This window comes from Mustela putorius, unplaced genomic scaffold (genome assembly GCF_011764305.1).
Source record: "Mustela putorius furo isolate JIRA1106 unplaced genomic scaffold, ASM1176430v1.1 tig00000127_pilon_pilon_pilon, whole genome shotgun sequence".
Classification (NCBI taxonomy): Eukaryota; Metazoa; Chordata; class Mammalia; order Carnivora; family Mustelidae; genus Mustela; species Mustela putorius.
Window position 1 is genome coordinate 15,633,263 of NW_025421288.1, and position 22,692 is coordinate 15,655,954.

Consider the following 22,692-nt stretch of genomic DNA (forward strand, 5'->3'; position numbering starts at 1 on the left):
TCGAATTTTGGTTGAAAAACCTGGCAAACCTATACATCGATTTGGGAAAGAACTGATTTTTTATAAACTTCCTCAAGAACAAGTTGTGTTTTTCTCTCTCTGTCTCTCGTGTTTTTTTCTAAGTTCATTTTTATGTTTCTCATTAAACTTTGTCCTTCTCGTCCTACAGACCCTGGACATTCCTAAGAGGGTTATTGCTGAGTATTTTATGCTCTTTGTTTGGTTTGGTTGCGTTTGAGAACTGTGTTTTTGTTCTAGTCTATCTTCTTGCTGGTCGTTGCTACAAAATAATAAAAAATGTCTATTTAAAATATGTATTTTGCATCTGGCTACTTTCCTGAGTTCTCTCATTTATTCTGAAAGCTCTTCCGTTGACTCTCTCGGGGCTCCGAGGAATGTGGTAGTTCGGTTTCCTCCTTTCCAGAAGTTATACATCTTATCTCCGTTTAACATCTCTCTCATTGTCTTCAGTTTCCAGCCCAGGGTTGAAGACTAATGGTAAAAGCAGGCATCCTCGTTTGGGTCCTGTCTTGGACTGAAATGCCTTCGTGTTCCACCACCAAACGTAGATAAAGGAAGTGCTTATTTATAATTTCTATAGTTTCTCGAGCCTTTGTTTTGTTCTCAGAAATAAAGATTGAGTTTTGGCAAGTGCCCTGCCCCCGATGTTTAACAATTATGAACTATTTCAGATGCACCAGAAGGTATAAGTAAACATAGGAAGAACCTGCGTTTCCCTGCCCACCGCTTGGCTGAGAAGTAAGCATGATGTGCCCTGTCTCAGGGCTCTGGGTCACCCCTTCACAATAAGATCCCCTTCCCCTGCTGGAGGGGACTCTGCATCTGCCACGTGTGCTCCCCACAGCGAGGCACGGATAATTTCTCTTCATAGTTTTAAATATGCTGTGTAAGCAAGTTTTTCCTTCTGCAGCTTACTTGTGCCGTGCTTTCAAAGCTTGGCCAGGGCTTGCGTGGAGCAGTTGGTCCTGTCCATCTGCGCCTCTGCCAGGATTTACCAGGCTGTTGCACCCCGGGGGAAGGCTTGAACTCTCTGGGATTGCCCCCAGCGACCTGCGCCAGGAGAGGGACTGGCACGCCTCGAGGAGCGGAGCAGGTGGGGCAAGCTGCCCCCCGCGCCTTCTGCTGAGCGCCGGAGCCCACCGCGGGGCCAGTGCTGGCTGCGTTCAGACCCGGTTCCGGTGCACCTGCTCCCACCCCCCAGCCCCCGAGCCCCGCGGGAGGCCTGCGACAAGTCTCAGAGCATCGACCTCTGCCTCCATGACCGTGTGTCCACCGTCATGCCACCGACACATGGGTGGCAAAGTGTCCTCTGTCGCTCGGGGCTTTGGAAGTGGCGTGTGATCAAGGTTGACGCATTGTCTTTAATTTTCGTGCCCTTTCCTTCTTTTTTAATTTTCTTTTTTGGGGGTGGGGGGCTTTCAGGTCAGGCATGGTTTCGAAGAGTCTGAGCCAGATGTCTTGAAGGGGGGTCCCACAGCCAGGTTTGTTGGGCGGTTTCTTCATGAATCAAATCGGGTTGAACTTCAGGCTGTCTCCGAGGTCGGGGGTCTGCAGCGTGACCCCTTGCCGGGGGCTCCTGCCTGGCTAGCGTGCTGTCAGCTGCTTCTCCGTTTTCAAGGTGCTTTGAGCTTTACAAGTCGTCGGCAGGGGTGCTCCGTTCACTGCCTGGAGAGGGGACTGGGGGCGCCCTTCAGGGCCGCGCCGGCATTTCCCTGCCCGTCCTGACCCTCGCCTCCCGCCTCCCTCGACTGGGCACCTGGGGCCGCGAAGGGGAGCCTTTCCAGCCCCAGCCTCTCTCATCTGCACGCACAGCCGGCGTGCTCCCAGAAGCATGAGCCCCTCCTTCCCCTAACCCACCTCTGTCCTTTGCCCCCCTCGTGGTGTGGACTGGTGCTTCGTGGCCATGTAAACGTGGTCTCCCACTTCCCATACATTCCCTGACCGTCCGGGCTCTTCTCTGTGAACTCCGTACCCCCTTTGCCCATTTTTCTCAACGGCTTGCCTTTCACCTAAGGGTGCCCCGAAGTTCCTTCTATACATCCGACCCGGCCAACCCTGGCCTGCATCGGGGATGTGCTACAGATACCCACTCCCAACACCTGGCTTGCGGTCCACTGGGCTCACGGCATCTTTTGGCGCAGATGTGGGAAGAGACAGCAGGAAGAGACAGACAGAGTTCCTTGTCTGGAGCCCACGCCAGGCAGCTGAGCCCCCCGCCTGCCCCTCTCCCTGTGCGGCCTCACCCTTTGTTCCCTGGGGCCCCTTCCTGCCGGCGCCTTGGCGCTGCCTGAGTCCAGAGCCCCCACACGAAGCCGACGAGGACGTCAGGGCTCGCTCGCCCGGACCTTGTTTTCTAACCCGGAGAGATTCATGTTCTTAAAACATACTTTACGCCCGTGGCATTTGTCAAAGTCTTGTCCTATGCTTTGGAGCTTTCACACCTGGTTGAAGAAACCGCCCTGTTCCGACAGATTTCCGACGCTCTCCACGGCCACTTCCTGAAGTCGGGATGTTTCCCTTCTCAGGCTCAGTTCTTCAAACAGGGACCGACCTCGGGACCGTCGTGCGCAGCTGGTGCACGGCGTCCCCTTATTCATTCTCAGAGTTGGTCCGTCCGTCCCTCGGCCCCCGGCGCCCGCCTGCCCCAGCACAGCCGGCGTGCCCGTGGCCCTGTGTGCGGGGCTGTCCTCAGGCTCCGTGTCCACGCCCGTGTCACCCGGGAGCCGGCGTCTCCCTCACACGGTCTGTGTTGTGCTCTCCTTCCCCACGCATGTTAGGATCCGCGTGGATTTACACGCGCCCCTGTGGGAACGTGGTTGAGTTGCCCTGAATGCATAGGTTAATTTAGGGAAAATGAACAGTTTTAAGACAGGACCGCTTTCTCTTAGGGAACATAAAACTGTCTCCAAGTATTGGTGCTTTTTAGATGTTCTCAATAAAGCGATTTTCTTATGCCTGGCCGTCCTGCACATGTTGGGCTGGATTTATCCTTACTATCGTACGTTTTTACATTTCTGTTGTAAACGGTAGTTTTAAATATTGTCCTCTAACTCTCAGCCCTTCTATCTTATGCTCTCACGTACCTGCATGAACTCTTGATTTTGATAATTCAGAATGTTGCAGACTTTCTGGCTCGTTTTCTTTCTTTCTTTCTTTTTTTTTTTTTTGTAGATAATCATTTGGTTGGGAATAGTGCCAATTTTTTAAGGCACAAGTAGGTAAGACAAAATACTTTTTTGCCCTTCTGTCCTTTTCTTTTCTTTTTTTTTTTTTTTAAAGATTTTACTCGTTTATTTGCTGTAGAGAGAGGGCAGGAGAGGAAAGAGAGGGAGAGAGAATCTCAAACAGACCCAGCGCTGAGCCTGGAGCCCGACACGGGGTTCGATCCCATGACCCTGCCTGACACGGGGTTCCATCCCATGACCCTGCCCGACACAGGGTTCCATCCCATGACCCTGCTCGACACAGGGTTCGATCCCATGACCCTGAGATCGTGACCTGAGACCAAGAGTCAGACGCATCAGTCACTTGCTCTAGAACCGTCTAGAAGTACCTACGACTTCAGAACCCGGGGAGAGGGGATGACATCATCCAAAACAATTCCTTGCACTTCCAGCGGCTCAGCCTCTCGGGACCAAGACCCGTCTGCTCACGTCTGCCTCTTCCCCCCGAGTCAAGGCGGTGGCATTCTACTCCCCCGGACACTGGCCATCGGACGCAGTTTTCAAGAACACGATCACGAAGCGGTTTCTGACCTCTCCCCCCACCCCAAACCCCGGGGCTCTTGCCCAGCCTCCTGATGTCCGCCGCAAGGTGCCAGGCGGGGCCCCAGGTGTGTTCCCGTTTCTAAACAGATGATGATAAGTCCCCTGCCACAGGCCGGGACGGGCCGCAGAGGGCTGGCCTGGGGCTCCACGTGCTGGTCGCAGGCTGAGGCTGAGCCGCTCCTGGAAAGCTTCACGTGTGCTCCCGTTTGCAAGAATGGCCTTCCACCAAGGCCCGTCTCCCCCACCGGACTGTCCGGTTCAAATCGGCCCCCATCCCTCCGGCCCTCCCGGCTTGTCAGCTACGCAGATGTGCTCTCCAAGCTCCCTCCGAGACCCCAGGCTTGTTCATGCTCCCTGCGGCTGGCGGATACCTCGGGAGCTCACCCCTGCAGTGGTGGGGGACGCTGGCCCTCCTGACCCCAGGCACCCCAGGGCAGCCTCTCAGAACAAGAGAGATGGAGAGCTAGGCTCCGTGGGTCCCGCCGATGCTCCCTTGCATGCCCTCCGTTGAGCCGGTCGGCTGGGAGCGTGTCTGTGTGCAGGGCGGTGTGTGGAGCTGGGGTGCACGTACTGGGGGACACGTGTGTGCTGGCAAACTGGTGAGCCCCACGCGGGATGTGCGTTCGTGTGGGGTGCAGATACGTGTGCTGGGGTGGGCTCGCGCGTGTGCATGTGCTGTCTGGGGGCTCGCGCTTGTTGCTGGGGTCCCCCCCACCCCACGGCGGACCGAGGGCACGCTCCCTCCTTCCCTGAAGTCCGCAGAGCCTTCCCGGAGGGGCGGCTCCGACTCTGGAAGCCTCGTCCGTGAATAGTCCGCTGTGCGAGGCTCTCCGTCTCCATCCAAGTTTTGTGATTTATATTTTCCATAATTCTGTTTGGTCAGGATTTTCACATTTATTACACAGCTGTGCACTGTGCTCTCTTACAATACAGACAGAGCGGTCTGTGTCTGCCGAGTCTGCCTCTGGACACGTGCTTTCCTGCTCCTTTCCTCTGGAGGCGAGAGGCCCCTCAGGCTGTGTGCGCCCCCTTGTTCTGGACCCTGCTTCTGCCCCCACATTTCCAGGGCACGCCTGTAAGCGCTCCTAGTGTGTTCCCACTCCCCTCCCCCCAGACCGCTCCAAAGGCAAAGCTCTTCTGCCCCAAACTGGCTGCAGACTGCACTCAGGCACTGAGGGACCACTCTCGGGCAGTGGGGGGGGGGGGCAAAGACCTTGGCTGAGGTGCAGATCTGAGGGTCAGAGGGCCTTGTGGGTTGGGGGGCGGGCAGATGTGGAAGCCGCTGGCAGAGCCGGGCAGGGCGTCCCAGTCCCCTGAAGCCATGTGCCCTGACCCCTAAAGGGAGCCCCCAGTGTCCCTTGGGCCCCCGACCTGCACTTCTGTCTACCGTAGCCCACCCGCTCAGCCTTTCCTCCAGTCCGTGCCCCCCAGAGCCCCGTGTCTGAGAGCCAGCACACACTTGGGAAGGGAGTCCGTCAGCTTTATTCACAGACCCCAGGACATGGGGGAAGCCAGGACAGAGACGTTTGGCGGGGGGGCCTCTGCCCCCAGGCGTGGGGGCCGGACACTGCCCCACGGGCTGCGTGGGCCAAGGGTCGCTGCCTCTGGGACCTTCTCTGGCGGTTTCACTTCCAGCGCCCGCCGACTTTGCCCTTGGCCGGGGCCCCGGCCTTCTTGCTACTGCAAATGGAAGCAAGTGGATCGTCAGCGGCTGCGTGTCTGGGCACCCAGCCCAGCCCCACCTTGGCCCCCCCCACACCCCCAGTCCTGACAGCTCAGCCCACTCAGGCCACTACCGGGGCAAAGCGTCCAGTCTGGCTTCGAAGTCACAGGCACACACTCCAAGCTCCAGTCACTCACCTGTACCTGGCCCGGCTGGGCCGGGGTGCCTTGTGCTGGGACAGTTAGTGTGGTTAGGGGAGGGACCAGACAGCAGAGGACACCCTCCAACCCCTGCCAGGAGCTTGGGCTCCCGGGGCCCCACCTCAGGTGGACCCCAGGCCTGCCAGGGAAGCTGACTCTACAATGGCTCTCATCGCCCCAGTGACTGTGGCCTGGAGAAAGCAACCCAGGTTACAGCCTCCTGGGGCAGGAGAGGCTCTGGACAGTCAGCGGCCCAGGGCCCTGACTCCTGGCCACCAGGCAGGGCCTGGCAGACTCGGGGCCTGGAGGCCTCTGCCCCAGCCCTTCAGTCCCCTGTTAGAGCTGGACCATGGAGCAGGGAGAAGGTCAGCACCCTGCCAAGTGGCCGTCCTTAGGAGCCTGGCCCTGTCTGTCTGGGGCTCTCTGCACACCAGGGAGCCAGGAGGCACCTGGGTGCCTGGTCAGGGACCCTCGGGTGGGGATTAGGGTGTGTGGGCTCCAGAACCGACCTATGGAACGACTTCTGGCTGGTGGAGGCCATGCAGTTCCCAAGGCTGGCTTTGGGAGAAGCCCTGGCACCCGTGGCCGTGCCCGTGGCCGTGCCCGTGGCCCGAGTCCTGCAGGGGTCAGCCCGAGAACACTTCCACGCATGCACACACACATGCACACGCACGCACACATGCTGGCGCACATGTGCAAACTCCGGAAGGGCTCTCACAGGGCCCATGTCCACTCCACACAACAGAGCCCAGGGAGGAGGGGGTCACCTTCACCCGTTCCCTGGGCTGGAGAAGTCCAGCTCCGGGAGCAGGAAGTGGGCAGGGGCCGGGGAGGACGGAGGGGAAACCCCAGTCCAAGCAGTCCTGGGGACACTGCCCTGTGTGGGTTGGAACCGGCCCTGCGACCAGGCTGGGAGGCAGCATCCCTGAGTGGGTGAGGCGGGGAGCACAGGCCCTTGGGGACAAGCAAGGTGCGGGCCTTTCTAGGCCCCTCCCAGCTGCTGTGCTGTCACGGAGCCCGCAGACCCCGGGGTGACCTTACGGACAGAGGGTTCACGTCCCGAGGAGCCAGAGGCTCCCCCAGGGCTGCAGAGAGACCCGTGACAGAGCCTAGCCTTCTGACGGTCCAGACCAGCTCACCGCTGAGGCGGCACCATGAGGGGACATCTGGGCACCCCATCTGGCTTTGCCAGCCACGGGGGAGCTGGCCCGGGGTTGCCCACGTCCCCACGGCTGGCCTCCTCCTGGGCTCTGGGGGTGAGGAGGGGCAGATGGAGGCTGCCGGTGCAGGGCGTGGGGCCCGGACCCATCGCCTCCCTCAGCCGCTGGTTAGTCTTGTTACTGCTCTGCGGAGGGCCGGCTGCCCCCGGGACTGGCCGAGATCGCGGGGCCCAGGGGCAGGCAACGGCGGCCAGCCCCACGGGGCCACGTGCCCGGCGCAGAACCCCTGAGGGCTACTCACTGCTTCTGGGCCTGATCGATGCGGCTCCTGAGGTTGATGATCTGCGGACAACACGGCGACTTACCTGGCGGGTCGGGGCAGGGCCAGGCCAGCTGTGGCCTGCGTGCCCTCCTTCAGCGGAGCCCGGCCGCCTCGCCAGGGCCGCTCGCTCCTTTACTGTGTCCTGGCTCCTCCGGGCAGGAGACGCCCGCCCTCGGCCCTGGGGACGCTTGCCTCTGACTTACTTTGGGTGGCCCGCGCTGGAGCCCTGGGCCAAGACACACAGCAGCCCTGGAGCCGGCCACTTACCTGCGGCAGGCGGGGTGCGGGCGGGGCTGGCAGGGCCCTGGGGCTGGTGGCTGTGAGCGACCAGCCCCGTGGCCCCCAGGCTCCCTGGCCCAACAACTCCCTCCTCCCCACAGCCTTGCGGAGAGGCTCAGGGAAGGGCAGGCCCTTCTCTACCTGCCAGCGAGGGCCGCAGGTGCAGGGGAGGAGGTGGGGGCAGGAGGCCGGCCCCCGTAGTCTCCGTGCCCGCCGCCACCATCCGCAACGAACCGGCTTTGCCATGCGGGAGGCTCACTGCGCAGTGCACACCACGAGCCCGGTCCAGGGTGGGCTCTGGCTACTTACAACTTGGCCAGCATCTCCACTCTGGCCCGCATGTTCATGATCTAGAAAGACCGAGATTGTTAACGGGCTGGGCGGCGGGCTGAGGCTCCGGGGCCTTGCTGTGTGCTGGGCTGACCTAGGCCTGGGTCCTCATGGCCCTTCCGGCCCCCCCGGGACCCCCCCATGTGTCGCGTACACGTGTGTCAGGAGGCAGCGTGTCCCTGACTCCACCCTGTGGACCCTCATCTGCCAGCCAGCCCTCCCAGAGGACCACGGGGAGAGGGCAGTGCCGGGGCTGGCACGACCGTCCTCCCCCTGGTAGAGGTGAGCAAACCACAGGAGAAGACCCTCTGCCCTCGGGCATGGCTCCTGAGAAGGGGCCAGGAGTCACCAGTCACTGCGCACCCTCTATCTTGGTGGCCTGTAGGGGTGGCCACAGGAGACGCCCCTCGGGTGTGAACAGTCTTCCCCTGGGGACCTGGGAGGGCACTGAGGGGCAGGGGCAGGGGCTGTGCCTGTGTTGGGGAAGCTGGAGGTGTCTGTGTTCACACGGAGCAGGTTGGCTCCCAGGACCTCTCCTGCTCCCCAGGCCCCGCAGGGCCTCCGAGGGGACGCTATCAGAACAGGACTGCCGTTCTGAGCTGTGTGCCCCTCCCAGGAAACTCTAGGCAGCCACCCCTGAGATGATCCAGCCCCAGACCCTTTTCCAAACTGCTGGACGGGGGCCCGAGGCGGTGACCGCTCAGGGACCGAGGCTGGGTCCCCCAGGGACTCTGAGGAAGCCGATGTCTTCGCGGGCACGGCTGGGACCTTACTTTACAGAGAAGCTGCATCCAAGAAACCTATTGGCACAGCCGGGGGTGCTTTCTGCAAGCCCCCGGCCATTCAGAAACTGGACCGCGAGGCCACGAGGCCTCTGCTCTCTCCTGCGGCCCTCAGAGCAGGGCCAGCTGCTCGGGGGCACGGCGGCGGGCTCAGAGGGCGCCCCCGCCACGGTCCCTGGCTTCTCAGGGTCGAGGCGGTGGGGACTTGTCGCGGGGCGGCCCTGGCGGGGGGCCGAGCTGCGAGGTGTCCGCACTCACGTCATACTTCTGGCGCTTCAGCTTCTCCCCAAACTCAAACTTTTCGGTCTCCAGTTGGTAGAGGGTGTCCCACAGCTCCTTGGCCTTGTCCCTGGGAGGGGGCGAAGGTGCATCTGGGCCGGGCAGGCGGGGAAGCAGGGCCCAGCCCCCCCCGCCCCGCCAGCTGCCGTGGAGAACCAGGGCGGCCTCCGGGACCCCCCCGCCCCCGCCCCAGCCCACCCCAGGGCCGGGTCTACCTCAGCTTGTCCTCGCTGAGGTGGTCGATGTTGAGCGGCTTGCGCCTCTCAGCCAGCACCTTCTTCTTCATCTCCCGCGCCGTCTGCTTCTTGCCTCGCTTCTGGTCGGCCTGCGGGGCACGGCAGAGGGGCCGGCCTCAGGGGGGGGGGCCCGCACAGGGCTGGCGGGCGGCGGGGCCGGGGCTCACCTTGGCCAGATAGCTGCTGTAGTTGGCGCCCATGGAGGACAGGGCCTTCTTCTTCTTCAGGTCGTCCTCCGCCCTCCGCTTGGCGTCCTCCTCCTCCCTGCGCGCTTTCTCCTCCTGTGGGGACCCCGGCCCGCGGGCCTCAGAGCCGGGCGGGGCCGCTCGGGTGCCCCCCCCCCCCGCCGCGGGGCCGGCGTCGAGGACCCACCCTGGGACCGGCACTGTCCGCAGGTTCTGCAGGACGTGGGGGACTTAGCTGGGCCCCCCCTGGTCCCCGGCCGGTGCCAGGGGGACGCTCAGGAGGACAGGGAACCTGTCGGGTCAGGGGCGCGGGCCGGGCCTCACCGCCAGCCGGTTCTGGCGCTCCCGCTCCTTCTCGGCTCGGATCCTCTGCTGCTCCGCTCGCTCCGCGCGGCGCTTCTCCTACGGCCAGAGGAGCAGGTGGGCCCAGCCCTGCCGGCCCTGGAGTCCGGGCGGCCCCGCCTCCACCTGCGGCCCCCCCGCCCGCCGTCCCCCTCCCCAGGACTCACAATTCTCTCCTTGAGGGCGATCAGCTCTTCCTCCTCCTTCTTCCGCGCCTCGAAGTGGCTGTCGATGAGAGCCTGCAGCTCCATGAGGTCCTTGTTCTGACGCTTCTTCTGGATGTCCTGTGGGTGCACGGGGCCCCTTCTCTCACACCTCACCCTGCCTGGGCCACCGTGCGGCAGGCGGTCCCTTCCTGGGCCCTGCGGGGACGCCCTCCCTCCTCTGGCCACCATGAAAGCCGAGGGTGACAAGGGACCTATGGCCCTTGCCACATCCCCATGGCCACTGCGCTCTGGGGGGCCAGAGGCTGCCAGATCCCTTAGCTCCAGGGTAGGGATGGTACCCTCCCCGCGGCTGAGCCCAGGCCCTGCCGAGCTCTGAGGTCATCAGCACCCCTGGAAAGACGGGCTCTGACTTGGCTCTGTTGTCATCCTGAGATGCTCTGCATGGGCCAGACAGAAGGAAACTGGTGGATGAGGTAGTTTGTTGGGTGATGGGTGGGTGGATGGACGGACAGATGGACCGACGGACGGACGGATGAGTGGATGATGGGTGGGTAGGGGTGGGAGAGGAGGGAAGACATGTGTCTGACACGGTGGGTGTTTCCTCTGGTCCAGAAATAAATTAAGGCAGACTGGCCTGCAACCAGGAAGGGCTAGCTCTGGCTGCTTGGGAGCAAACGACCTTCATGGGTCTGGAGGCTGAAGGCCAGGGCTCGAAGGGTGGAGGCTGTGTGGATCCAGGTCCCATAAACTTACATCAAAGTCTACTTTCTCCCCTTCCGGGATCTTAGGAGCAGTGAGTCTGGAAGAAGAGAGAGACTCATTGTGGGGGGGGCAGGTGGAGACGCTACCATGATGCTGGTCGTCCTGCCCTTCTCCTGGGGCCCCCAGTTGAGGACCCACTGCCTGACCTTTATTCTGGTCGGATGCATAACCCACGGTCCCCAGAGTGGCCCGACCCCTCTGAGGACGTTTCAGTCTCTTCATGTCCCTCTGTTTAGCCAGCATCTGGACATCGAGAGGGCCGTTTCACCCCCGGCCTGTGCAGGAAGGGCAGTCTCGCTTTCTTTCTCAAACAAAGAAGCACAGCCAGGTCAGGCCAGAGGCAGCCTGGTCACTGCAGGCTCCCGAGGGGTGTTGGACTCTGTGGTCGGGAACGGCTGTCTTGACCCTTCCCGGGTCTCTGACCCCTCTTGAATCTTTCCTTCTGGGGACCTGAAGGAGTGGGGCTGGGCAGAAGGCAGTTTAGGGAAGAAATGAGACCCTGGGACCCGGCCGGCTGTAACCGGCTATCAGCCCCGGGCTCGGCCCCCGTACATTCCAGATGGAGCAAAGAGTTAAAACAACAACACGGTTTTTTCAAAACAAGCCACAGAAGGACGTGGAACTGAATATGGACCCAAATGCTGGAACAGGAGAGGCTTTCCTAAGCTCAGAAGCCCCAGAAGGTCCCGCTAGGGGAAAGATAGCCAGACGACTCCACGCAAATGAAAAACTTATGTATGTGAAAAAAAAAAAAAAAGCAAAAATTGGGAGAGGAAAAAAAAACCCCAACCCAGACTAGAAAAATATTTTCAGCAAGCACAGAGAAGACTTATATCCTTGTGCAGGCCGATGGCTGAAAACACGTGGAGACGTCTGTGCCGCGAGATAAATGGGCAGGAGGCGTGCGCCGCCAAGTCTCGGGAAGAAAGGCGGCCAGTGAGCGGGTGTGAGGCGCTCCCGCAGCCCTTGGAGGCGCGCGAACAGAGCGGCCCTGAGAGGCCCCCCTCATCCATCAGTGTCCCCGGCCGGGTGGCGGCGGCGCGGGGCGCAGACCCGCTCACGTCCGTGGCGGAGCCCGCCCTGGCACGGCCCCTGGAGAGCAATTTGGCAGCGAGGGCCAGGAGCCTGAAGAACGCTCACACTCTTTGACCCAGTAATTCCAGTTCTGGGAACGCGGCCTAGGGAAATAACCCGAAAGACGGAAAATGCTTTCCACCCGGCGTTATTTATGATAGTAAAATATTGGGGGAAGCTTTAATGTCCTGCAGAAGACGGACGGTTAGAAAAATTATGGTTTGTCCAATTCATGGAATATTATGTGGCCATTCAAAATATTTAAGAAGACTATGTAAAAACACGGAAAAATACTTATGAATAGTGCTAAATTTTAAAAAAGCAGAATGGAAGGTTGTATAGACAGTGCGATGTTTGAAAAACAGCTCAGAGTTTAAATCTTTTTTTCCGAGCCCAACGCACGGAAAGAGCGCGTAAAATTCCTCCCCGGGCCTTCCCGCAGTCTGGCTGGCGGGCTGGGAGAGTTATAGACGATTTTTTTTTTCTTCATTGGACTTTTACGTATTTTCCAAATTTTCTTTAATGAGGTGTTTTATTTTCATAATGAAAACACAAACATTTTTTTAAAACTAAAAAATATCTGGGATTCAGCAGCGTTATTCAACATTGCTGAAAAATAAAGTGCAGGGGACGGGAGTGTGCTGGCCGAACCCTGGGCTTGCCGCGGGGCCCACGGACCCCCGAGGGCACCCCAGGTCTGGCCGGGCCGTGCAGAGCGCAGGCAGGACACTCTGCGGGGTGAGGGCGTGGATCACACACCGTGTTTCCCCCAACTGCTCGCCCAGCACGAGACGTCAGAGTTGACGGGTTAAAAAACAAAATCCCTGAAATCTTCTCAAGTGGGTAAAATGAGGGAAAGGCGCCCCCCCAGATGAGGAGGCGCCCGGGGCCGTGGAAGATGGCAGGTCCGCCGTGGTTCTGCTCTGAAGGGGCCACGGGAGCGAGACCCTCCCTCCGGCTGCCTCTCGTGGCTGCCTCTCAGCTAGGACTTGGGGGCACCCTGTGGCAGGCCGGCAGCCGCAGGGGGCAAGGGAAGCCCGTTCTCTCTACCCCGTCTCCGCCAGCTCCCTGCCCTCCCCGTCCTCCCTGGGCCCCCGCCTCCTCCCGCAGGGAGCCTTCCTTGCCCGCCGGGCCCCCAGAGTTCCTCTTTGCTCCTTGCTGGGGAAGAACTGCCCCCGTGAACTCTGCTCCTCACCTGTGGGGGAAGGCACTAGCCGCCCCAAATAATCCCACTTTCATCAGGGCCCTTCGTCAGATGCCTAGAGCTTCAAACACCAAATCAAGGAGCACAGGCACGGCCACCTTCCCTCAGGGGTTCGGGGTGCATTCTCCATGGTACCCAAATGCGCTGTCTTCCGTGGGACCCCAGGGTCCCAGGTGACTTTGGTCCTGACCTCCAGGCCTCCCACACCTGGCATCCGGCCCTGCTTGGGCCCTCACTCACCTGGGTCTCGGCTTCTCTTCTGGCCACCACAGCGGGCATGGGGAAAGGGAAGAGAAGCGTGTAAGTGGGGTGGCCCACTCCCACCCAGAGACCCCTGGGGGCACCCTCGCCTGGGGGCTGGGCTTCCTGCCTCGCGCCCGCCCGCTTCTCCCTCTCCAGCGGAACCTACTGCCCAAGCTCCTGTCCTGCCAGTGACAAGAGAAGGTGCCTGTGGGGTCCCAGGCGGAGAGCTCCGGGTGCGTGGCCCAGAATGTGGTCCAGGAGGGGAATGCAGAGGAAGGAGGGACCGTCAGCCAGAGGCCAGGGCCCTCAGGGACCAGCAGGGCAGGAGGGAAGGAGGTGGTCTGATGGGAGGTGGCAGACACGGGGACCCAGTGCAAGGGCAGGATGCAGCCCCTTCCAGGCCCCTGGCCTGTCCAAGCCTGTGGGCCGATCCCCACTGAGCACCCTGCTTCTGAGTGGGTGTGAGCAAGGCCTGGCCCATGGAGCTCCATGGCGGGACGGGCAGGCCTGACCCCGGGAGAAGCGCAGAAGAGTAACACAGACAGGCGGGCGGTGGCGGGACCGAGAGCCCGTGGCCATCCAGACACAGTCCGGAAGGGCTGTGGCCAGTGGACCCGTGGCCCGGACCTTCCCAATCCTCCGTCTGCTCCTCCACAGTGGCGGTGGGCACAAGGGCATACACAGGAGAGAAGCCAGCAGGCTCGGGGCACTGGAGGGGGTTTGGGGGGGCTGTGGGGACAGGCCCCGGGCCCCTCGTCCCTTGGTGTGCACTGGCCTGGACCCCATCAGTGGTCTGCTGTGTGGGGAGTGGCCCGGACCCCATCAGTGGTCTGCTGTGTGGGGAGTGGGCAGCGGAGCTGGCTGCTTCGAGGGTTTCCACGGGGGCCTGGCGGAGCCCCCCCGGGAAAGCTGAGACCCTCCCTAACACGGGAGCTGTGGAGCTGGGGGAGTGGTCCCTGCGGCCCAGGCTAGATCGGCTCGAAGGTAAAGGGGCTCTGGACCTCCCCGGAGACGAAGAGCCTTCTCTTCCTGACCTAGGATGTGCCCTCCCAGCTTGCCCGTGGCCACCTCCTGGGGCCTGCCGTGTGTCTGTGCACCCAGGCCTCCAGGCCTGACATGAGCCTCTGCCCCCACCTGGCTGCCCTCACGTGGGGATGCTTTCTCTCGGGGCGTGTCTGGCTGGCCGGGTCACAGCCTGGGGTTGGCACAGCCCGGCAGGGTCTTGCCCTTGCCCCTTGGTCTCTGCTCTGGGCCCTCCGGCTCTCCAAGCCCAAGGAAGCCCAGCCGGGAACACGGGGTGGGTCTCCTGCCCTTTCTCCTCTGCCCGCAGCCGTCCAGGCAGGGGATGGGGGGCTGGCTGCGAGTGCACGGGGTGCGTCCCCTCGTCTCCCGCTGGGCTCGGGTCCCCCTGGGTGCTCGGGAGCCTGCCACATGCCCATAGACAGCACCTTGGCTTCTTACAAGTGGGCTTCATGGCACCCTTCCCCCACACCTGGGGGGGCTGTGGGCGTGAGGGAACCGAGCAAGAAAAGGGGTGCTTTGGGGGCAGAAACCTCACAGAGGGGCAGAAGGAAGGGCTTGGTGGGGAAGAGGGGTGCCACTGAGGTGTGCTTGCCTTCCCCGGGGGCCCGGCTGGAGCCGCCCCGTGTGCAGGGGTGCGTGAGGGGAGGCCGAGAGCTGCTGGGGGAGGGGCCCCGCGCCATTGCCCCTGCAGCGGTGTCTAGTCGGGGGCGGCCTGGCGTCCCCCCCGCGCCCCATCTGCCTGTCTGACTCTCAGCGTCAGGGTGGGCTCTGGGGACCCCGCTGACCGTGTGCCCCTACAGGCCCGCAGCGTCCTAGACGCCTCTCCCTGCACGGCGAGCGCGCAGCACCCCACGCCAGGGCCGGCGCATCCCTTCCTGCGGGCGGCCTCTCTGGGCCCCGGGAAGGTTAGACGCTCGCAGGGCTGCGCTTGCGGTTCAGGCCCAGCCCGGAGGCCCCGCAGCCCCGCCGAGCGGAAGGCCCCTGACTCGAACCCGTGTATCCCCTGCCTCCGCCCTGGCACGGCCCACCCAGGGGCCTCCTCACGCCGGATGAGACCGGCTGTGGCCCAGACGGTGGGTGGGATGCGGGGCCTGAGCGATGGCTCCTTTGCACGCGAGGCCCCTGGCTGCTCCAGTCCTGCCTCGGCCCAGCCTGACCTTCCCCTTCACCCCGCTTGGCCTCCCCCTCCCTCCCCCCTGCCCCCTCCTGACGCCCTCTCTGACATGCCATCGGGGCAGGGTGGAGGCGCCCTCCCTGTGTCTCGGCCGTTGCTCTCCACCCGACCCTGTGTGGTCCGGAAGCCCCTGCTGGACCTCAGCACTCTCCTCCCCAGGCCGGCACCTCCCAGGGCTCCGCGCTCCTGCTCAGGGCCGGCCGCCCCCACCTTCCTGCTGGCGGCCCCGGAAGGGCCTCCCCCCGCACCCCCGAGGGTGCCCAGACCCAACCTTTCCCACGGCGTCCCCAGCCCATGGGAAGGTGGCAGGAGTCAGCCAGGGAGCGAGGCAGGGGCAGACGTGCGGGGATGTCCGCAGGGGCGGGACGTACCTTCTTGGACCTCCTCTGCGGGACGGGGACGGCACCGTGGGGCGGGGGAGAGAGAGAATCAGCGGTGAGCCCGAGCGGAGGCTGAGGGCAGGGGCCGTGGGAGGCGGAGGCGCGGAGCCCGAGCGGAACCACGCTGGACGTCAGTCCCACGGCCCCTCTTGTCCCTGCGTGGCCCAGACCCCTGCTCACCCCCACACGTGTCACTCGTGTGCACGGGCGCCCACACGGGACTGAAGTCACGGCACGTACCTGGTTCGTGGACTTCACGGGGGAGGGAGGGCGGCAGAGCGAGAGGTCAAAGGACGGAGGATCCGAGGTTAGGGGAGCACCGGTCGCCATTCGGGAGGGTCAGTGACAGAGGACAAGGGATAGGGGGCATGCGGGAAGCCGGTGAGACATGGTCAGTGTTGGCGGGCACGGCCATCCTCAGATCCTGTCCCCGCCTCGCTGACCTGACGGGGAACCAGGGCTCAAGGGTGGCTCTGTGGGGGACACTGGGGTCTCGCCTGTCCTTCACCCCCAGAAGGTATCGGCAGGGGCTCATGGGCTCTGGCCACAGCCTGATGAGGGGACACGGGAGCTGGCCGGGCAGGGCCCACAGCCCAGGGAAGCAGCCCCAGAGGGCGCTGCACTTCCTGCCTCCACTGTCCTTCTGGTCCTAGCCTCAGGGGGCACACAGACATGGGCGCCGGGCTCGGCTGCCCTGCCCACTGATCCGAGCACAGGTGCCCCGACCCACCCACCATCACCCCAGGGCCCGAGGAGGGGCCCACGGGGCTGGATAGGAGGGGATGGTCGCAGAGTGTCCCTGCTGGGGGCTGATGGGCTGGACCTCTGTCACCCTGTGCTTACCCGCCCTCTGGCCGGGGCCCTGGCCTGGTCCAGGGGTCAGACTCGGCCATGGCCTCTCAGTTCCCCACCCTGAGCTTGGGTCCAGCAGTCCCGCCACCGATCCAGTGTCCCTGTGCTGGGGGCATGAGCCCCGTCTGCAGCCCAGTCTGAGTCAGGGGGTGCCTGGCCCTGGGGGACCCCCCCACCTTGGTCAAGCGTTGGCTGTGGTTAGTGGGTGATGTTAGGGCCACATGTGGGAGTCCTTTGCTGGCTGGCACCTCGCTGCCTCCCTGCCCTCTCCCCCACCCCGCGTGGGCTCCAGCCAGGCCCTGGGCCCCACATGGGGACCAGAAGTCCTAGGTGCCCGTACCTTCCTCATGGACTTCTGCGGTGGAGGAGGCCGGGTGCACAGGCGGCGGGGGGAGAGAGGAGAGGTTAGGCCAAGAGCACACAGCATGTCCTTAGGGGGTGGGGACACACTGGGGGGAGGCAGAGCGCTGAGAGTACTTGTGGGGGCCGGGGGCCGGACCCGCTTACCTTCCTCCTGGGCCTCCTCTGACGTGGGAGCCGCGGGCGCGGGAGGGAGAGAGGAAACAAGACAGTCATTTAGGGGTTCACGCGGGGTGGCGGGGAAGGAGGTCTCCGCCCTGGGAGGAGGGGCAGCTGGCGCCCGGGCCGGAGATGGTGAGCTGCGAAGACCTGGCCCGAGACCCCACCTCTGTCCTGTGACTCCCTCTGGGACCCCAGGGCTCTGGCTCCTTTCTCCCTCCTTGGGGACTGGGCCCCCCCAGATGGGCCTTGGGACCCCGCCGCCTGCCTGCCCGTCCCAGCGTGGTGTGTCTTCGGTGTAGCCCAAGTCCTGCTCTGCGGGGGATGGGGGTGAGGACAGGGCACGAGACCCACTGTGGTAAGAAGCGCCCAGGGAAGGCCTGGGCGGGCGACGTGGTCTCTGTGCGTACCCGAGCTGACGTGGACACTGAGGGTCTTTGAGGAAAGCGGGGGGGCAGGGGACCCTTCCTGCCCACCACGTGGCCTTCCCTCGGGGAAGGGGCGGCTCCCCAGGACCACGTGGCCTGCTCAGAAATGAGTCTTTCTACCTTTTCAGCACAGAAAAAGAAATGCTTTGCTCACGTTGTTAGGGTAGCCAAGTGTTTTCAAAATATTTTCAAAACATAGCACCCAGCCCGACTTACAGCTGAGCCTGCCCGGCGGAGCTGCGCCCGGCGGAGCTGCGCGGACGCTTCCCCCGGTCTGAGCGCATGCCAGGGCTTTCCAGGGCCTCCCACCGGGCTTGAGAACCGCCTTTCTGCGCGGTTCCCAGGTGCGGCGGCTCCCCTGCGCCCCACACCTGCCCAGGCACGACTAGGAACTCCCCCCCCCCTCCCCTGAAGACAGGCTGTGCGAGGGAGGGGTCTCCCGGTGAGCCTGGAGGTTGGGGCCCCAAGGCGGGGATGCTGGGAGACACGGGGACATAGAGATGGAGAGAGACAGGGACAGAGGCAGAGAGAGACCCAAGCGGGGTCCACACAGCCCGGCCCTCGGGGTTAACGAGGGAGAGTCGTGACGCACACGTCAGCTCTGTCCACATGGTGCTGCCGGGATGGGGATTAGTGACGAGTGTGTCTGTTAGCGGATGCGGACATGGGAGACGAGTGCGGTAGCAAGCGGCCCTGCGTGACGAGGGGGATGGGCCGCGGGAGTGGAGAGCGCAGTGGGGCTGAGGCTGGGAGCCAGGTCGAGGGGGTGGCCTGGGGTGGGGCGTGGGGCAGGGTCGTGGGGCAGGGTCGTGGGGCAGGGGCTTTACCTTCCTCCTCGCACTGCTCTGCAATGATAGGACACAGGAGCCGTGTTAGCGGGCCGCCCTGGGAACCAGCCGCCCCACTCCCAAACCACCGAGGATGGGGTATAGGGGGCCTTGGGCCCTGGACACCCTGGGATTTCTGCCGGGGCGGGGGCTGGGGGGCCAGATTCCCCTGGGAGAGGGTGGTGGGGCCCCAGGCCAAAGGCTGCTCCGGACGGGTCTGTAGGGCAGGCTGGGAGAGAACCACATCTTGGGATGTGTCCTGGGAGGAAGAGGGCCCCGGGTGCGGGAGTAGGAGTGCGGAGCCCGTGTGCAGTGGTGCCCACTGCAGAACACAGCAAAGCTCGGGCTTCCCACCAGGGCTTCCCGCCAGGCGTTCCGGAGGAGAGCCCTGCTGTCGACGGTCAGATGGGCCTGTCTCATGTGTGACTTGTCCACTGGGTGTGGATGTAGGGGAAAATCAATGGACACTTACCCTCGACCTGTTCACTGTCGGGGGCCGAGGGTTGGGGAGAGGAGAGAGAGAGAGAGAAAATGGGTGAACTGGGCTTTCACTCAGTGTCCCCCAAGAGCCCTGGGTCCTCTGGCCTCTGCACGCAGCCCAGGTCCAGGGGCCCCACGCGAGGCGGGTGGTGACTGGGCTGGTACTCACACTTCCTCGTCAGACATGGTGGCGGGTGGTTTCTGCAGGGGAAGGAACGGGACCAGAATCAGAATGACCTCGGTCTGGGAGTGCTGGAAAGGGTAGCTCCTAGGGCTGGGGGTGTGAGGGACATCCAGGGACAGGGTGGAGGCCAGCACTCTGGCCTTGGCGGGCCTCCTCTGCAGAACGCACCCCCCCCCGTCCTCCTCGGCAAACTCGGATCCCCCCCCCCCCACGCCCTTCCGGCCCTGGCTCCAGCCTGGAGCTGGGAATCCCGGGGCTGGACGGGATGTTGGGAGGTCGTGGCGTCCACCCCCACCCAGGGCAGACATCCTCTCTACAGCGTTCCCCGAGGGGGTCATCCAGGATGCCCGGTGCTGGTCCAGACTGCTTTGGACAATCGGGAAATTGTGCTGGTGGGGCTTGGAGCCCATTTCTTGACAGCCTCTGCCTTTCGCCGAGGTGGTTGAGGGGTTTACTGGGACCCCCCGTCCCTGTAGACCTGCTGGACCTTCCTGGGTCTTTGGGCCTCACCGGCGCCCTGGCAGCCCTCCTGGTGTGAACCCAGAGCTCCCTTCCCCAACTGACGGTTTCTTGCAGGGACCCCATGTTCTCCTACATGGATGCCCTGGGAGTCCCCCACGGCCCCTGTGCTGCCCTCCCTCCCCAAATCACAAGGTGCACAATCCGTTCTCCTTGTCCCCACCCCCCGCCCGCCCAGCCCTGCCCCGGAGCAGACGGGGCCCCAAGCTCACGGGGCCTGGGTCTGGGCTGTTTCTCTGTGCATTCCCTAGCCCAGGGTCCTGAGCAAAAGGACAGCATGGACAGCCCCGTCTGGCCGCCCCCTCCCCCCGCCTGCTTTCCCAGGCCCCGTGGATGCTCTTGAATCTGTCCACGTCTGCAGGGAAGCTCCGTGCCTGGGCCAGGCCGCACGTGCGCAGGTGCGTCTGGGCGCTCAGGGACCCCGGTTCCGTGAGCTGGCCTGCGCACCCGGCTGGGCGGCCCGGGGCCTGGGAGCGCTCAGAGCAGCTGGCCCAGGGCTCAAAACACAGAGTTCACGCCGGCCTAGCGCAGCTCCAGTGGAACGCGACCGTTGGGCCCCCAGCCCCCCAGGAGCTCCGGACAAGGAAACCACAAGCTCATCATTTAAACATGCGTGTCCGTCACACCGCTAAGGTGGGAACGGCTGTCTGAAGCCTCCGTCCACAATGTTAATTTTTCCAGAGCCGTTGAAGCTCCATGCGGCGTCAACCCCCAGATCTCTGCTCCCCACACCCCAGCCTGAGACACGGCTCTTTCCCGAAACAGGACTCTGCTGCCCCCTCAAGTTACAGCCTCCCCCCTGCGTACAGCTGGGGGTCTCAGCCTCCTGGTGGGCCCCGCCCTCACCCCCCCCCCACTCCCCTGGGGCCACTCTCCGGGGTGGGAGGGTCCGTGACAGCCCAGGGCCTCGTCCTGCTGGCCTCCCTGACCCTGGCCGGGCCCTACACCTGTCAGCAGCCTCAGGAGGGGGCGGGGTGGCCCGACCCTGGGGTGGGTTATTTTTAAGAAGCCTGTGGCAGCTGAGGTGTCCAGAAATAGGCACCCGAATTAGCCAAGACGCCTCTGACCAGAAACCCAAGATGCAGGGAGGGGGGCTGAGGGCGGCCACTGGCTCGGGTCTCCACCTGGCCCGCTCCCACTGGCCCCCGCCGGTGTCCCAGGCCGGCCTGAGCTCCGGCACCTTGCTCTCCTGCTTTCTGGACTGGAGCCCGGGGGGGCCGCAGGAAGACCCCCGTATCCCCGGGTGGGGTGCCTGGAAGCCCCTTGTGAGTCAGGGCGGCAAAGCCCCACTGACCCCACAGAGGCTGCGGCTTCTCTGGGATCCTGCCGCTCCGTCCAGGGGAGCCCTGGAGGCCAGTACTGCAGAGTGGCTCTGTCCCCCAAGCTCGCCATCTGTTGGGAGGGGCTGGGGTGGGGCGTGCTGGGGGGCAGGGGACAGCGTTTCGACAGTTGGGCAGGAAGTCAGATGTCCGTTTCATGCTCTGCCCTTGGCGTTGGGGGGTGGGGTAGAGGGAATATAGCCGCTGAGGTCAGACCTCCTTGGAGACACACACCTCCTTCCCAGGTGACCAGATGGGGTGGGGAGGAGGGAGTCCCCGCCCGGCTGCGTCACCCCGCACAGCCTCGGTCCCCCATCCTATCCTGCAGGGAACCTCTCCCGGGTTTCCCCCGCAACGAGGGCAGAGGGTGTGCAGAAGGAGCTGGCCAGTGAGGGTGCTGGGGGGGCAGCACCGGCGAGGCCGTGCGGAGGGCGAGAAGCCTGGGCGGGGCCTCTGGGCGCACGTGCTGCTCCCCCATGGGCAGCGGTGGGACGCGTCCAGGGCAGTGGGATAGATCCCAGGTCCCCAGTCCACCCTGGCCTGGCCCTGTTTGCTCCTGTCCTTGGCCTCTAGGAGCTGTCCCTGAGGCCCCCACCAGCCAGCTCTCTCCATGCAACCGCTCCTGGGGTGAATTCCACCAGACCCCTCGCGTTGGTCTCTACACGTGGCGGCATTGGAGGCGATGACCGCTTGAGGCCAAGAGCCCCCGGCGACTGAGAGAAGGTGGCCTGGGCCCCTGCGCTTACTAGAGCCCCGTGGAGAGGCCCAGATGGCCCCGGGGGTGAGCCAGGACCCGGCACTGGGCGGCCCTCGGAGCTGTGGGCAGTGGCCTTCTGGGGCTCTTGGCCTCGACCCCCACTTCTCCGTCCCCTTCCCTCCAGGGAGGCCCCCTCCGCCTCCCCGGGTCCCCCCCTCCCCCGGCTGCCCGGCTGCGGTTTGGGACAGCTTGTCCGTGTTCACATCCCAGAGCAACACCCTCCGCGCCAGTACCCTCGGGACCCTGGGCGGCTTTGCGGGTTCCCCGAGCTGCCGTGCTCAGAGCGGAGACGTGGCATCACGGCGTCCTGGCCCCTCCGCACCCCAGAACCCCGGACGCGCCTCGAGTGGCTGGCCAGTCCTGCCCAGCCCTGCGCCATACCAACCTGTGGCTGAGTCTGGAGAGAAGGGCTGGGGCTCCCTGTGGACAGGACGGCTCAGACACTGCCCGCCCGGCTCACCACCTCATGTTATAGTGACATTTGATCTTGCCCAGAAGCCCATTGGCCGGGGACTGGGTGGCCGGGCGCGTGGGGCAGGCGGGAAGGGGCTGTGCCCATGCAGGCCCCTTACCAAGTATAGGAACAGCAGAGGAGGGGGCCCAAGGAGGCACGGATGGGCAGACGCATGTGGAGAAGGAGAAGGAAGTGTCAGCTTCTATTTTTACCCCCCCCCCCCACAGCGGGCACATTCCTGACGGGCTGAGGAGGGCTGACAGGACGGACTGGGTGGCCCAGGGCTCTCAACCAGCCCTAGCCTGGGGCTCTGACGCCCCCAGCCCAGCCGCCCGCCCTCTGCGGCGTCGGGGGCATGTGTCTCTCGCCGCAGCCCACCTGCTCCTCCGTCAGAGCGCGTGGCCCGAGGGCCCAGGTCTCCCGTGGGGTGGAGGGCTCTGCACGTCCTAGGCCAGGCGTCTGTCAGGTCCGAGCCCTGCTTAGTGCCCAGACCTGGGGCGTGCGGCACAGACGGGCTCGAGAAGTTACGGTCCAGGCAGGAGCTCGAGCACTGAGGGTCCTCATCGCCCCAGGGGCTGGTCCTCCCCAAGGCCAGGGCCATACGTCTGCCCTCAGCCTGGGAGCTCCCCGTCTGGGGGTCCAGACCGTGAGGGCCTCTGGCCCCACAGCCAAGCTCCACGAGCTGCTCACCGCACGGTCGGCTCTGTGCTGGGTAGGGGGGCTGGCTTTTCTTTTCTTTTCTTTTCTTTTTTAAAGATTT

General features: G+C 63.8%; 1 protein-coding gene across 9 annotated transcripts; it reads right to left on the reverse strand.

The window, feature by feature from the left end:
- Positions 1-5,252: 5,252 nt before the first annotated feature.
- TNNT3 (troponin T3, fast skeletal type) lies at positions 5,253-21,990 on the reverse strand. 9 transcript variants are annotated; one of them, XM_013060057.2, is made up of 17 exons: positions 21,864-21,986; positions 18,869-18,900; positions 18,692-18,705; positions 18,220-18,237; positions 16,953-16,970; positions 16,786-16,800; positions 15,834-15,845; positions 15,585-15,599; positions 13,014-13,032; positions 10,487-10,532; positions 9,734-9,850; positions 9,549-9,626; positions 9,207-9,320; positions 9,019-9,128; positions 8,783-8,873; positions 7,722-7,762; positions 5,253-5,468 (listed from the first exon to the last, which is right to left on the reverse strand). In XM_013060057.2, the coding sequence occupies exons 2-17, from the start codon at positions 18,883-18,885 to the stop codon at positions 5,414-5,416; spliced, it is 780 nt and encodes a 259-aa protein (XP_012915511.1). In that variant the 5' UTR covers positions 18,886-18,900; positions 21,864-21,986; the 3' UTR covers positions 5,253-5,413. The 9 variants fall into 9 exon arrangements, with proteins under 9 accessions (XP_012915511.1, XP_012915510.1, XP_044922559.1 ...); XM_013060056.2 differs by lacking the exon at positions 7,722-7,762 and adding an exon at positions 7,113-7,153 and having other exon boundaries at positions 21,864-21,980; XM_045066624.1 differs by lacking the exon at positions 18,220-18,237 and having other exon boundaries at positions 21,864-21,990.
- Between the last annotated feature and the right edge of the window lie 702 nt (positions 21,991-22,692).

What these genes read in the sequence shown, in the direction of transcription:
- TNNT3 (XM_013060057.2), bottom strand. An exon ending in AGCGCCAGAACCGGCTGGCG is followed by an intron (nt 9,321 to 9,548) that starts GTGAGGCCCGGC and finishes GGGTCCCCACAG; the next exon opens with GAGGAGAAAGCGCGCAGGGA. An exon ending in CTCAGCGAGGACAAGCTGAG is followed by an intron (nt 8,874 to 9,018) that starts GTAGACCCGGCC and finishes GCCCCCTCCCAG; the next exon opens with GGACAAGGCCAAGGAGCTGT.